General features: G+C 41.7%; 1 protein-coding gene across 2 annotated transcripts in view; it reads left to right on the top strand.

Moving 5' to 3' along the window:
* The first annotated feature begins 11,874 nt into the window (after positions 1-11,874).
* The window catches only part of grn (GATA binding protein grain), a 34,598-nt gene continuing 30,614 nt past the window's right edge, over positions 11,875-15,858 (top strand). For both annotated transcript variants that reach the window (XM_017162184.2, XM_017162186.2), the window contains exons 1-2: positions 11,875-12,126; positions 13,515-13,999. In XM_017162184.2, coding sequence (XP_017017673.1) covers positions 13,684-13,999 — 316 coding nt within the window. In that variant the 5' untranslated portion in view covers positions 11,875-12,126; positions 13,515-13,683. The remainder of the gene's footprint in view (positions 12,127-13,514; positions 14,000-15,858) is intronic.

The following is a 15,858-nucleotide window of genomic DNA, read 5'->3' as shown; positions in this document are numbered from 1 at the left end:
TTGCTCCTGCTGGCTGGATTTTCCCTTTTGTTATCAATGAGACCCACACAGAAGCAGTTAAAATGAAGTCAAGCGACAATTTTCATTAAAATTTTCGCATTGTTTCGCTTTTTGTGGCTTGTGTGAATGAGCGAGCAATAATAATGAAAGGCGAGCTTATGAAACAAACGGCATTTCAATCAGCAGCAACTCAATGACAACTCTGGCTGATTGCTACTGTTCTCCCTTCCATAGTAAAGCCTCCATTTTTTTAACCACCCCTCACCTGTACACAGGGAAAATGAACAATTTAGGAGAAATAACAATTACAGATAGATAGTTTACCTTATGGTACAAATAATTACAATTTACATTAAGTTATAAAAAAAAACATGAAGAAATGAAAATAATGATATTAACTTATTGATATTTAACTATTTTTCACAAGTTACCCGTTTTAAAATATATAAATTATGGATATTCAATAATGTTATCATTTTTGGCAAACACACTTTTTTTACTACTTGAAATTCAGGGCAAATTTAGAAATTTTCTAGGTAACTGTGTTGGCGACCCGATTTCCATTAAAGACCTCTATGTTTATGTTTTTTCCTCTGTGTACAGATGAAACAGGTGAAAAGTTAATCTGCATGCACTGCACGCTTTGTCGGCCAAAGTTCAACCAAAAAGAAATCGGAGGAAAAAAATGTTTGATAAATGACAAAGGAGTGTGTTGATGGTGGCCAAAGGGGAGTGAGGGGGGAGTGGCGCTGTGGAGATCTCACACAAATGCAATTATCGTGACAAACAAAGGCGACAGGTTCACCTAGCTGGCTGATAAAGGACGTCAAAAGGATGCGCCGCAATTGAAATTGAAATCAAATAAGCAAGAGAAAGGATTGCACTGCCAGCAGACACAGCAGCAACAGCAACAGCAGCAACAACAACAACAACAGCCACAGCAGCATCTCCTGAAGGATAATTTTCGTAATTCGCCTATGACCACAGCTTGAACTGCTTGCACTGCTTGCTTGCCTAGCGCTCAGTTCCGGCGGCCGCCAGAGCGAGACGAGCATAGTGACCTCCGGCAGCCATCTCTTTCCGTAACTCGCCATTTTTGATTTGGGCGGCGTTTCGTTTGACACTTCATTGACTCTCTCATTGGCTACGGCGTGTGCGCAGTGGGAGAGCGTCGCTGTGGTACTCTCGGGCGAGCGCTCTCTTTCTCTCTGAGCCGCAGCAACTGTTGTTGCAGATGTTCGTTGTTGTCGCCTCGGCGGCTGCGAAAAATAGTTTTTCGTTTCTCCTCTCTTTTCTTTTCATCATTTTTTTTTTGCATTTTGCTTGGCTTTTGTTGTTTGCCATAATTTTTGTCACACAGCTGTCACACGCACACACAGCCACGCACACGCACACATATGCACACAGACTGCGGGAAGCTTGCATAATTTTCTCTTTTGCAAAAGTTCAGTGAACGTCAAAAATATTTGCATTGCAGCAAGACTCACATGTGTGTGCGAGAGTGCTACTTTGTATGCTGCGTGTGTTTGTGACACCTTTTTTGGACAAAGGTTTCGGGTTTTCCTTACAGGAAAATTTAAGTTTGCGGGTTTTCAATGTGCCAGCTCATGAGTTTTTTTGGAATTTAATAAAAACCTAGAATTTCTTTCTTGCGGCAAAGCAGGAATTACATTATCAAAAGTTACAATTTGTGAAATATCTTTAATGATTTTAATGAATAATATACATACGATTTTTTGTTTATATATTTGGTTTATTGAAAATAAAATATAATATATATTTCAATATAATTTGTACATATAGTAAATACAAATGTAAGACAGTTACTTATATCTAAATATTTTTATTTTTGTAAATGTGAATTATAAAATGCATTTAAATATATTTAATTTTTTTTTGCATTCGTAAAAAGCATAAAAATGTCTATATTTCTTATAATGTTCCTGGTTAGTTTTGTGAGCAGCATAAAGTCCCTACCTTGGAACTTATATTATTAAAATTCATCAATTTATAACATTTACTTTATAAGCACTTAAATCTTATTATTCCCTTTAAGTTAAGCTAAACCCACTGGAATTTTCAAAAATATTTAAAGATTTTTTGTGCAGATATTTCGCCGACATATTTGTTGTATTGAACAGCAGCGCAGCCAAAAGTTTGTGACCCTTCTCTTAAAGCCCGATGCCAGGAACATATTTGCATCTTTGATAAGTTTTTGTGCCTGGCTTTTTATGCGGGCTAAAAACATTTGATGGCGTAGACTTTGGGGCGCTCTCACACACACTTGCCTTCCCGCACATGACACACAGCTACGCACACACACACACACAGACCCGTGATAAATAACAGTTAGCGGTGTTTACTTTCCGATGGCCTTGCGTAGAAATGTTTGCATCAATTCATTTTTCCCAGCTTTCGGTTATTGTTTTTCTGGGCCGTGTTAATTGCTTCATTTGCGAAAAAGTCACAAAAACTATTCGTCGCTTATTGGGCGTCAAATGGATTTCCATTTCCACTCGTTTTTTCGGATATCCCCCAGGTCTCGGATCCCTGGAATCTAACTATTTATGTGACTGGGCTCTTGGGCCTCATTAAAATAGCAATTTAATTTCGTCGATGGAGTGTTGATTCGATTCGATTTGGTGCTGGCAGTAAAAACTAAAACCGGCCATTAAAACTAATCACAGTCTAAAAGGCACTTTTAGATACAAATCGAATCGAGCAATTGGAATGCGGCGAACTACTTAAAATGAACTCATTAGCAAGTACAACCATCCGTCAGATACCAACCAAATAAAATACGGTTAAAGAAAGTCTTCTCAAGGGCACTGAAGAAAATGTTTCACTTTACTTTTGTATATTTTATGTTATATTAAAGATAAATAATAACTACTTATGATAGTAAATTATGTAAATAATTATCATTAACACTAAATGAAGAACAGAAATCCTATATACCAACTTCAAAAAATATCTTCAAATATTCAGATCAAGTTTTTTTTTTATTTTTTAACAACTTCTATAATAGCTTTTTTATTATATTTTACTTCTTATGATGCATAAGGAATAATGAAATATATTTTATTGATTTATTATCTTGTCATATAAACAAACTTCAGAATACTAATCCTATAATGATCTAATTTTCTCGCCGTGTGTTAATCGGGGGCAGAAAAAAAGAGGGGGCGGTTGTTAGCTGTTAACTGTTGGTCAGTGGCCGTCGTTGGCCAAGTGAAATTAGGCAAAAGGCAGGCGAGGAGGGTCAGGGCCATTAAAATCAAAGTCAATAGCCGACGACGCGTCAACTTTTCGGCTGGCTGCTGTGGCAAATTCTCGGGAAAAGCCATAAAACTGAAAAAATCCAGAGTGACAAATGAAGTAACTCCAAAATCATGCTTAAAAGCAGAGCAGCGTGTGGCTCATGCGATATCTGTATATATGTATATAGTCGCGTTGTTCACCGAAAATCTCAGGCAAATCAAATCATTTGTATGCGCCACGCACGACCAAACCAAAACACTCATGCTCTCGAAAACCAGCAAATAATCGTAAAGTGACGGAGCTCGTAAAGGTTGAGAGACCAGGAGACTGGATCTGGAAGACCTCAAGACTGACCATTAACCATTAACCATCAACCATTAAAGAAGCGCCGCAGACGCTCCGAGCCAACAACAAAGGCAATGAAAATGAACGCGTGCGAAAGGAAAAAATCTATAAAAACACAAATACGTAAACGTAATCCCGTAGTCCGTAAGCCAAAGAAAGTAATGCCTGTCCAAAATCAGTTGAATTAAACGAATAATTGGAGGAGAGGCACTTACAGAGTGTCTTAAGTGCTCAGTTAAGGGTTTTGGACATTTTTTCGATGAGATTTCTTGGACCAAGATATTGGTTAGAACTAGTAAATCAATATAAATACAGTTCTCTTCCTGAAAACCTCTACAAACGTTACCTTTCATATGCGCTCTCCTGCTCTTCATGGAATATTAATTTGTATATATTAAAGTTAATCTTGAAAATAATTAACGCCAGCCTTATTAGAAATTCTTATGGGTTTAAAAGCCGTTTTTTCTAAGCATCTACTTGTTTGTATATTTCTTATCCTCAGAAACTGGATTGCGCCATTAAAATTAATTATATTCAGCCTTCCTTCGGTTATTTTATTTACTATACAACTATTTTTGAAATGTTTTATACAAAGAGTTGCATAACTGCATAACAGTTGAATGTCGGTCTTTTTTCAATCATCAAAAGAGTGACATAAGTTGTGGGATTTTTTGTATTTCTTCTGGTAATTCCGTTCAGTGGCATTCTCAGGTTTCGGTTGTGCAACGAGTGTATCAGGCGAGTGGCTTGTAAAGGATGCTCTGATCTACCGAAAACCCAAACCGAATCAACGCCTACGATTATGGCATAAACAAACAGGAGCGGAGCCAACAAGGCTTCTGATCATTTGAGGACTACAGAGATCCCCGACAGAAATCTCTTCTCCTTCTCCCTCGATGTTATCAGAGAGCATCTATCTCTGGCTCTTTGGAACAGAGTGTGTGACACAATATGACATCAAATTACTTGCCGCTCTTAGACTCGTTCCCGTTCCCGTTCCCGCTGCCCCTACCCTGTGACGCCCTTAAAAACATCCCACCCCATTCCGCCTTTGACCGTCCCCTGCCTCTACCACTACAGTTCGCTTCCCGCACGCCCCGTCGCACACGATCGCCTATCTGATCGCAGCAATCGCAAAAAAAGAGGACAGAGAGAAAAGCGTTAACTCTCTTGTTCTGATACACTGGAAAGAAAATTGTGTCTGGTGAGAGAAGAAAATGTTGAAGAAATCCGATAATTCAAGAAGATCTGTCATTACGTTATATAAATTGTTTTAAAGCCTTTCAATTTGATGTATTCACTACCCATTTTAATATGAATAATAAACAAGAAAGGAAACTTTATGGTATCGAATTAAAAATCTATCATAACTAACCCGTTTGGTTAAATTTTTAAACCGATTTTTGCTGAGTGTACACTTTGCTATTGTTGTTCCGGCCCTACGTGGTCCCGGCATTCCCCTCACCTCGCTTTCCTTCCCTTTTCCTGGGATCTGTATGGCGAAATGCGTAAGCGCTTATCGTCCTTATCGCCAGCGTCTCATCAGCTCGAGTGGACGGCCATCAGTTGAGATTTTGTTCGGCTCCCCCCGGCCCTTTTGTGTATTTTTTTAAGTAATTTGCAAGGCCCGGATCTGGATCCGTATCTGGGGCCGTATCTGCATCTGTATCTGCGACATGGCAGCGTTCATCACAAAGATGGTGTCTCATCTGCCTTGGTTTCCCTTTTCTGTCGTAGGTGTTGAAAGGACAGCTCCGAACGGGCTGATTGCTTAATGGCCTAGAGGATTCCCCGCAATCGCTCCTCGGCTGGCTAGGAAATCGTAAAATTATCCTGGCAGACACGTCGTAATTTCGCCCAGGACAGCGCCATGTTAACCTTGACGCTCCCTCTTCGCTCCGATCGAACACAATGCGCAGGCTAACAATAAGTTTGCTCAGGTGCTTAGCCAAGCTTTCAGGAGCAGGACCTACACACACACACTTACATCATGGTACAGGACCGGGAACGTACGGCGGAAGCCGACATCCTGACGGCCAGACATCGTCCTCAGGCTCGGGGCTCGTGCTCGCCGTGGAAAAGTGGAAAAGCGGAAAACTCGCATGCATATGTATGAGGAGCTGAGGACTCGACGAGCGCCGGCCCTGCCCAGCTATTTGCCAAGCGTATTGGCCAGGACAAAGCACGAAGGACGAGGCAGCCAGGACGCAGGACACGGGACGGGGCAGACAAAGCTCCATGAATTGGCAAAAAAAAAGAAAAATGAACGAAAGAATGAAAATCCCCCTGCCCAGACGATGGACAAACAATGGAGGTGACCCAGGAGCGACCTCGAGGGGTCACAGTAAATGGGCCCAAAAAGTTTTCAGATTTCAGAAGTAACAACTTATGAAAATATAGACTTTCTTAATGTTATATAGAGATTCCTGTAAGCACAATTTATAACTAACTAAAAATAGAAATCTATTGAATGCCTTAAAATTTCTTATACACATTCAATATAGAAGTCTATCTAGTGCTCAATAAATTAATTTAAATTATAAAATAAAAGCTGCGATTAAAAGAATTCTAGATTATTACCTTCTTCCTCACGTAAATTATATTTTAAGCTAAAAACATACAACCGATTTTGTGGGCCCATCTCTATAGCCCTCCAAGTCCACTCCTGCGGCGAACGTGCTTGAAATGTATGAGACAGCAAACTTCAGCAGTTGCAGAGGGTCCTTAGTCCGAGCCTAGACAGATCTTTTGTTTGTTGCAGTGTGTCCTTCTCCCACCATCATCATCCATTTCGCATACGTGTCCGGGCATTTGTTGGGCTGCTAAACTGCAACTTTTTGAGGGTTGAAATGGAAAGCTCTCCGCTGGGGCACACGGAGTGAAAGTTGAAAATCTGGGCATTACATTTCAAACGCAGAAAGTATTTAGTATGTTTCGTTTGAATCCTCGCATTCGTTGGTTCATTTTGGGTGCTCCCATGTCCAACTTAATTTGCCGCTAAAATACTTAATATGAAAACAGATTTACACTGCCGGGCGGCCACAAATCACTTTCGTTCTGCAATGTCCTGGCCGCAAGGGGATATGCCCAGGCACATAGATATATGTACATGTATGCACCAGCGGAGTCGAGTGCAGGACATTTGCATAATTGACCCATGCAGGATTCGCGCACCAACTGATTTCATTTACGATGCCAGTGACCAGGACTCCTGGCCCGGCTACCACTCCCGTTGCTGTTCCCTTTCCTTCCATCGTAACGTATCCATGTCCTGGCCAACGTATGCTCGAGCTTTTGCCCATTTAGGCAATTTACATTTATAGCCTGGCGCATGAGGTGCTTACGAGCTGCACAGGATGTGCCGCCATTGGCGGTTGCAGCAGGAAGGGGGCCTTTTTCAAGCGCAGCAAGGGGGTCCTGAAATTTACACCCGTTGCGGTTTTGCATCCAGCCAATTTTAGCCGCCGTCGTTCGTTGCTGGCAGCCAAGTTTATTATGAAATTAGAACGCATGGCGGGCATTGGCCAAGGGCTGGAGGCAGAGGGCCAAAGGAAGGGGTAATAAATGGGGTAAGGGATGTAAAAGCCGGCAAATGAGGGGGCAAATACGATGTAAAGACGGACTAAGGCCAGAGGGGTGTCAATGTGGGGGCTTCGGTCCTGCATTGCAGTCAAAAAACTGGCACATGACATATGAACTGAAGCCCCCATCGTGGTTGCCGCTATGTTGTCGCTTTGTTGTTATAGTTATTAAATTATATACTCAGCCTATAACGAAATCAACAGCAATGGAAGGCCAAGGAGCAGCCATTGCAGCGAAATGTGGAGAGGCGAGAATGTTTGGCGATTATTGCCAAGGGAGATGCACATAAATGGGGAAAATAAATTGATGACAGACTGAGCCAGGACTGGGATTTGGATGGGTTAAAAGGGATAGCGAAAAACTATACAGAAAAAGCTATATATAAAGGAAAATGTAATGCAAAAATAAATACAGATATATAAAGAATTTTGATTTTAAAATTTGTTTACCCTAGTTAAAAACATTGTAGTTAGACTTCATTAGTCAAGCTTCGATTTAATGACAGAAGCTATTTTTAACTCGAACTGGTCTATCAAGCATGCCAACTAAAAATATAAAATAGAAATCACATAGCATTTAACATTGTGCAATTATTTAATAACTCTTTCCAATCATTTTAATTCCCCCTACTCACTTTCCGCAAAGTTCATTTGGGGAAAATGTGAAATTGTTTTCTTTAAATCAATTATTAATTACATTCCTTGAGCCGAATCAATCTCGACACTGTAATTAATCTGTGCAAACATTCGTTAACATTTTCCAGTTAATTGTGAGGACCCGTGCTCAGAAATACACTTATGGCCTCAATAATTCGTACAATAGAGGGAATCGCACAGACAGAGATATGCAATTACTGGTGGCAATTTAAATATAATTTTTATTGTATTTAAAAGCATGTCTGCTACTGATACTGGTTCAGACTTTGATGATGATGATGATGATGATGATATAGCTGCTCTATTTTAGTCTGTTTATGCAATATGCATTCTACGCTCGTGTACTTATACAGAATCCGGCGACAGTTTTGAAACTAAATCAGAATTTATGCTTTGTTTAAATGCTGTAAAAATGTCGTTGATTTCTATCGCATGACAATAATTATAACAACAACCGAGCTCGGCAATAATAACCGTCCATATGGGTATATGGTATATATGGTATATGCATAGCGGAGCAAGGCAAACTGAGCGCGTATTTAAACCGATTTTATGGAGCATTTAATTGTTGCTGCTTATGAACTAACCCGAATAGAAGTACGAGCTTAACAACCTGAGCGAGCGCTCGGCAAATTAAAAATGGTAACAAAAGGTTAACGCAAATTGTTAAAACTAAATTATACATATAAACAAAACATTTTTATGCGATTAAAATCGGAATTACACGCAACGTGCGTCGGACTTTAAAAAGGTGGGGAAGGAAGACTACGGGGAAAATGGGGCTTACGTGGGAGGGGAAATGGGCAGACATGGTCTATAGTTCGGGCATGACGTTGGCCCGTGTCTGGATCCTATGTATATGTATTCCCCATATCCCCCTCCATCTGTCTGCTCGACGGCGTTCCACTGGAGGCACCATTGCCGCAGTCAGACGGAGCCGGAAAAGCTGCGCACGTGCTGGAAAACTGTGCATCAGAAGGAAAAGTCAAAGGCCCAGTAAATGTACATGCTTTCCATTGTGCTTGCTTAGGTGGAGGTGGAGGGCACAGGTTTAAAAAAGCAAAGTAATTAAATACTTTATTCTGAAAAGTAAAAAAAACTAAAACATAAACTTGGAATCTTACAAGGATTATGTTTTTCACAACCTATAAGACGTACCCCGATTTATTAAATTTTTGATAGATGCCCTCATAAGTATTTTGGTATATCTCATCAATACCCAAAACTGAAATCCTTATCGAGAGGTGCCACCTGTACGCCTGCTACAACTTCCTCAACCAATTGAGACTGACGTGAACTTATCATCTGGCGATTACCAGTTGAGTTCCCAGTGCTCGACAGGCAGACGTGACAATTCATCCATTTTGATACCCATAAGTAGACATGACGGGGGGAATCTTATCGCTGAGTCCCCAAGACCCATTGAGATTTCCGCGGTGGCATTCCAGTGCTGTCTCAAAGCGTTCGAATTGCTGAGGGATCTCAGGTGATTTATATCAGTCAAAATTTAAATCGCAGTTTATATATAAACAATATTTTTAGTGGTTCGATGTACTTATTCAAAATCTTATGATTATAAAATCATGGAAATTATTTTGAAGTGAGCATGCTGAGTTAAATTTGTATTTATTTATTTATTTTATTTTTTTAATTTCTACTTTTTAATTTGTTGCTTGGATCGGTGCTTTTTTAAAACTCTTGCCTTTCGAAAATCTTTTCGAATTGAAATTAATACATTTGTGGATGAAGTTATGATGGATTTTCTCTATATTTATTTTCGATTTTTTTCAGAATTGTGTAACAACAATAAAGATCTCCCTTCATTAATGGTCACCGAATTGGGATCATTTTTTTTATAAGGAATTATAGCATATGCTCATCTCTCCGTAATTAGGTAAAACGTTAACACTGGCTAGTGGAAATTGCCGCCATACGATCAATTGCGAGATTATCTAATCTGCGGACACAGATTCAATACCACTACCAATACCATCTAATCGAAGATCTTGCGCTGGCGACGGCTTACTTTGCTATCCTATCTGTATCCGATAGTATATCCTTGCACTATAGATTGTCTGGCAGATTGCCTGCGTTGTTCTGGCGGCGACACCAACACCACAGTGTTGCTTGTGTGTTGTTTGGTGTTTGTTTTTCTTCTCGGTGTTTTGTTGTTGTTGCTTTTTTCTTCGGTGGTTTGTTTGTTTCTGGCTCTTCTGTGGTTCGTCGCTCGTGTTTGGTGTTCGCACCGTTTGTTGATCTGATTTTTGTTACAGGTTTTTTCTTTTATATATGTATATTTTGGCAGCCGCTCACTGTCTTTGGGAGCCCGGGTCTCGGGTTGTGTCTTTATCTCGAATTATGTATCTGTAACTATCAACAGCGCTATCTGCGTCGCAGGTATTTACATACATAAACTACTTAGGTAGTCAGCCCGGGGCTTTGACAAACGGTTTATTTCGGCCATAAGCCCGGCCAGATCTGGTCAGATCCGTATCTCGGCAATATGAACTTATGAAATGCCTTGGAAAACGATCAATGCGAGAATACGAAATGTATTCAAAAATATTCATGTGGAATTAAGTCGGCCTGGGAAACTTTCGGTAAGTTTCGCAGCTGTCTTTCCTGTGCTCTCCACACAGCTCCCCTTTCACAGTCTCCCATCTGAGATAGCATCCTTTTGCCAGTGCACAGGTGCAGCCCCACTTAACCCTTTGGCGCCAAAAAGTTAGCTTCTTAAATGAGAAAATCAATGCGGGGGCAAGTGTACAGTCGAACTTCTGCCACTTAGACCTCACAACAACGTCATAAAAAATTTGTTTTATGGAAATATAGCTTCTCTAGGTAAACACTTTTTATTCGCAGATTTTTTGTAGTATACAACCAAGGATGATGGTTTTAGGAGAAGATTAAAACATGGACTGCTTTAAAGTTACAAGAGTACATTTATTGGTTTAATTCATCTAATTATTGGTAACCATTACCTTAACTATATGCCAACAAATTCGACCTCTGAATGTTTATTATTTTGAAGTTTGACTGTGGCGAGTAAAAAAAGCAAAATGTTGCACACGTACTCGACTTCCTCCTTGTTCGCGCGCCTGTGTGTGTGCTAGCTGTTTATGCGCAGCAGATGTACAATACATACGCACCAGCAAAGGAGCCAACTTGCCGCGAAAATATATGAGCTCCATATTAATAATTTGCATCTAGATAGGAACTATCTTTTCGCAAAAGATGCTGTGCGAGGGGGATGTGTAGTTCTCTTAATTTCCAGCTGCTAATTTATGCAAATTTAGCCCTGTCTGTGTAAGTGCTTGTGTGTGTGTGCTGCAGCTAGCCATCCCGCTCTCACGCCCTGGCATACGCATACACAAACATAACTCAAAAATCGTCAGACAAATCTGCACACATGTTAAAGCCCATAAATAAACCACATAATCACAAACGGAACGATCGATGATTGTTGTCACTGTTTGACAGCGGGCGAGGAGGAAGGAAGGAGAGCGGCGTGGAGCGAACAGACAACCAAAACGCAACGCAACGCTGCTAAGGCGAGTGCTGGTGCGAGTGTGTGTGTCAAGTGCAGAGAGGCGTGCCGCAGAGAGATTATTGAACGATGCACTCGAGCGGAGAGAGCAACAACAGCAACAACGGCAATCGGAGGGGCAAACAAACAACAAGCAGCACTGCAACTGCAACCGGTTACCTGCAAAAAAACACGCCCCGCTCGCCAAGCGGAAGTGTGACAGCCATATTGTCCGCACGGAAAACAACGGCCATCTCTCTCGCTCCCCCGGCCGCACTGCTTGACAGTGCGACCATCTTGTATGTGCCAGCACACTCACACGTACGCACGAAGGCCGGGCCTCGGCAAACGGGTTCTCCCCCTCTCTCGCTCACTCGCTCGCGCTCCCTCTCGGCCCGTGTGCGTGTGCCCGTGTGCGTCTGTGTTGGTGGGCGAGCAAGCAGCGCGCTGGTCTTTCCTGTTTTGCGCTCGTGTTCGTTCAGTTCGTTTTCAACTGTTGACGTGTTTGCGCGTATTATCGTCGATTGTTCGTGCCGTCCGCTCGTTCGTTCGTCTTTCGATTCTCGTCTCGCGGCGGTCGCCAACACCAACAACAAACAAAGCTCAAAACGCGTCGGCAAAAATTTACAGAGCTCAGTGTACCAAACAAAACCAATGTATCAAAAATAAGAAACAACAAATATATACGAAACAAAAGAAAACACCCAGAAAAACCAAGCAGTGTGACTAATACTCGAAAGTGTTTTTGAAAGAAATGTAAGATCAACAACGAGTGACAAAAACGCCAAAATATGCACACATCTTGAAAAACAAGAAACCAAATTGGAAATAAACCCAGTTCAATAGATTTTAACGCTAGCCCGCCGCAATCCCCCCAAAGTTCATTATCCTTATCGAACGATCAGAGCCGAAAAACCCGAAAATTGCTGACACAGGCGTTCAAAAAATCTGGCACTTGCGCTTATCAATTTATTGCTATCAACTTCGGACAACAAAAACAAGAACCAAAACGAAGACATTTAATGAAAAGTGTTTGCTTCTTTTTTTATTTCCTCCACCTCAACAGCAGTTATCGCTGCGCCTCTGATAGATAGATAAATTGATTGAGTTTTCGACTGGGGGCAGCAGCAGCGGGAGGAGAATCAAAAAGTCTGCTTATTTGTTTTTCTTGCACCTTCCTCGGGAGGTAACAAATTATGTTGCCTTATCGCGCATTTCTGTAGCGCAATTGTCAATTGAGCGATAGGCATCTGGCACCTTAAAGATAGAGTCCGAACGCGGGTTGTACTATTAATTTCTCGAAGCCAAAGCAAACAAGCGGGGCAAACAGAAGAGGTAGTCGTATTCGAGTCGAGAAAGAACTCCCGTTGATAATAATCGTTTCGAAAAGAAATCATCGAGTGCAGTGCACACACACAAACACACGTCGCTATCTATTGCTGATAAGCCCCCCAAAATTCCCCAAAAAATGTGGCTACCTGTCTAAATCAAAGGGGGGAGTTGTCTGTACGAGATACGCCTTGAGGTTCTTTCTTCGGCAGTCGACTAGCTAGCATTTCGAGCTCTACGATAAATCTCTAATTCGTCCCAGATTGCGCCCACACACACGCACACACCCTTAGTTTCACCTGCTTCCCGCGCAGGAGGCGCCGACTCCTGACATCCCGCAGATTCGGTTGCCGAAATCCCCAGGATTTCTGCTTTGTGCCTGCCTTTGTCTGCTGTGTGTGTAAACATTGTGACAGTGCCACAAGGCCATTGTGCGGGGACATGTTTATTAGATCCCCTGGGCGGTCATCCATCAATCAACCAATGAATGCCAAAAACACAAAAAATACGATTTGCTTCCCTCTATTTTTGGCAGTTCCCACAAACAAAAAACACTCCTCACACACTCCGCACTAGCCGGAGCGGATCCAAAAGTCCAATCGTAAATCAACTCGTGGTTATCCTGTACAACTGTACACCGCACCCATAAAGCCATAAAAACAATTGAACAAAAATGTAAAGCTCCCGCGATAAGAATGAGAGCGAGTGATAACGCCGGCTACCGTTAAAATCTTATCAACAGCAGACAACCAAAATAAAATACAGAAAATAAAACAAAACTTCAGTTGCTAAAGTTGAAATTTCTTGACTTGCAGAGCGCGAGAGTTATTGTGCGGTTAAAATGCGTAGCAATTGAGGGAGCCAGCCCGAAGACCCCCAGCATAGCAGAGATATTTAGAGCGATATAGAGATCCGATCCGATCCGATCCGAACTCGATTCCTGGCCCCCGGTAGCACAGAAAAGCTTTCAAAATTATACTCGAAATGGATATGACCTCAACAGCGGAGGCTGCCGCTCGCAGCTGGTATGACAGTCCGCGCTTAGGCGGCGGATCCTCCGGCGGCGGCGGCAATGGGGGCGGCGTCTCGCCCCAAACGAACGGCCTTGGCAGCGCCGGCAGCAGCCTGGCCCACAGCCATCACAGCCTCTCCAGCGGCGCCAGTTCTGCGGGTAGCAGCGTGGGAGCGGCCCTTGGCGGCGGCGGTGGTTCCGGACTGGACAGCAGCGACATGAGCGCCTTCTACGCCCTCGAAAGCAATGGACACCATCGGCGCTACTATCCCAGCTATCATCAGCACAGTAAGTATAATTTTCTGAACTGAACTTTCCTGAATATTCTTTGACAATTTAATGGGGATTTATTAAAATGAATTGAAGAAATACATACAATCTTCTGGGAGAAGTTTACAGAATCAATAGGACTGCAATAATAATAAATAGATTTATTAAATATTTGACTATTCACTCACTTTTCAAGGGGCATATTTTAAAGCTAAACTATTTTTCAATTAAATCTCAACTAAATTCCATTTATACTACACACTAATATGTTTCTAAGCTTTAAAATTCTCCATCAAGTGTCAACCTAACTTAATAGAGATTTATGGAAAGTCACAAAAAATATATATTGTGGGGAAAGTACCGCGCAACCTAACCACCATTTCGATTTATGCTTTATTTAAGTAATTTCTTCCATCTTTTTTCGTCGGTTGTTCCCCCTTGGACATTTGTTCTAATGTCATTTCTAATGCGTTTTTAATGAATGTATTTTGGCGGGGGTTGCCTGATAGTTGCCGCTCTGGTTGGTATTTTACGGAGTGCGTGGGTGTAACCACCACTCCGCCTCATCGCTCTCCATAGAACCAACTGCCCCCTTATGAACCGCCCACCGCCCACAAATCGATGGCTTCGCGCCTTTTTTGTGTTGCTGAGTGAGCGTTTCCTGTTGGCCGCCATTGAAATTCAAGGGGTAAGGGAGTAGAAGTCGATAGCAATCTCTGTTGTCCTGCAGCTAGATTGTATGCCTGGAACCTAAATTAAAGTTACAGATAAAGCTTGGAAACAATTGCAGGCGATAAACCAGGGACAAGACAATCTAAGATTGACATAGAAAAGTTATAGTGATTAAGGAAGATTAAGATATTATTATTATTTAAAATAAAGGAAAGCATTGAAGCCAAACTTTCAAAAATAATAACTTAAACGGAACATATATAACCGAAATATTTTAGTCTTTATTTTGAAGCTCAAAATGTCTAAAAAAAAAACCAAACGAAAACCCCACAAATTGGGTATTTCTTCTTTATTCTGTCTTTTATAACTCTATTATGATTGTAGTTTTCCCCGACTAAACTGTGGTGTATTCTTTTAGTTGAGTTTTCTCCTAATTGTCTGAAATTTGTTCCTCGGTCAGACTGAAAATGATCTATGCTCATTAGGGAGAAAAAGCCCCAAAAAAAAAACGTCCCAGACGACATTATTTTCGTTTTTTGTTTCATTTTCATATACATATATACTTTTTTTGCCAAAGACCTCTGAGGTGTGTGTGTGAGGTTCACACGCCTCCAAAAAAAAATTTCCAGTTCCGCTAAGTTAATTTTCAATTTGAGCCACCGTTGGCTCGGTTTTCTGTTTTGGGCTTTCAGTTTTCTGGGCTGAGAGTCACTGTGACTGCTGTCAGTTTTGACAGTTGATGCCCCAAACCATTTTCACTTGGCACTTAGCATTGCTGGGCCCATTGTTGTTGCAGCTTTTCGGATTTGGCCGCTGTAGCTGCTGCTGCTGGCTTTGGTTTTGGTTTTGGTTTTATTTCTCGGCTCGGTTTGCATTTTGACAGTTCCACGTAAACGCAGCGAACACCCAAACGTGACATGCATCCATGCGGCGTGGTCGCTGAATTTATTTCCTGCTCTTCGAGTGTGCAAAATTTTAATTTAAAATTTCAGCTCAGTGCCCGCGTAACTCCCCTTGACACTCCGTAACTCCCGATTCCTACCCCGACCCCCCATTCCCATTCCCAGCCCAATCCCGATCCCTGCGGAATGTCGGGCTAAGTGAGGCTGCAACTGCAAAGTGATCAATCAGCTCGCGGAGGCTGTGTGCCGAGGCCATTCCTTTTGCATTTATGTTTAATTCATGTTATTCATATGCCGACTTTA

The sequence above is a fragment of the Drosophila kikkawai genome, chromosome 3R (genome assembly GCF_030179895.1).
Source record: "Drosophila kikkawai strain 14028-0561.14 chromosome 3R, DkikHiC1v2, whole genome shotgun sequence".
Taxonomy (NCBI): Eukaryota; Metazoa; Arthropoda; class Insecta; order Diptera; family Drosophilidae; genus Drosophila; species Drosophila kikkawai.
This window is presented reverse-complemented; position numbering and strand designations above follow the sequence as displayed.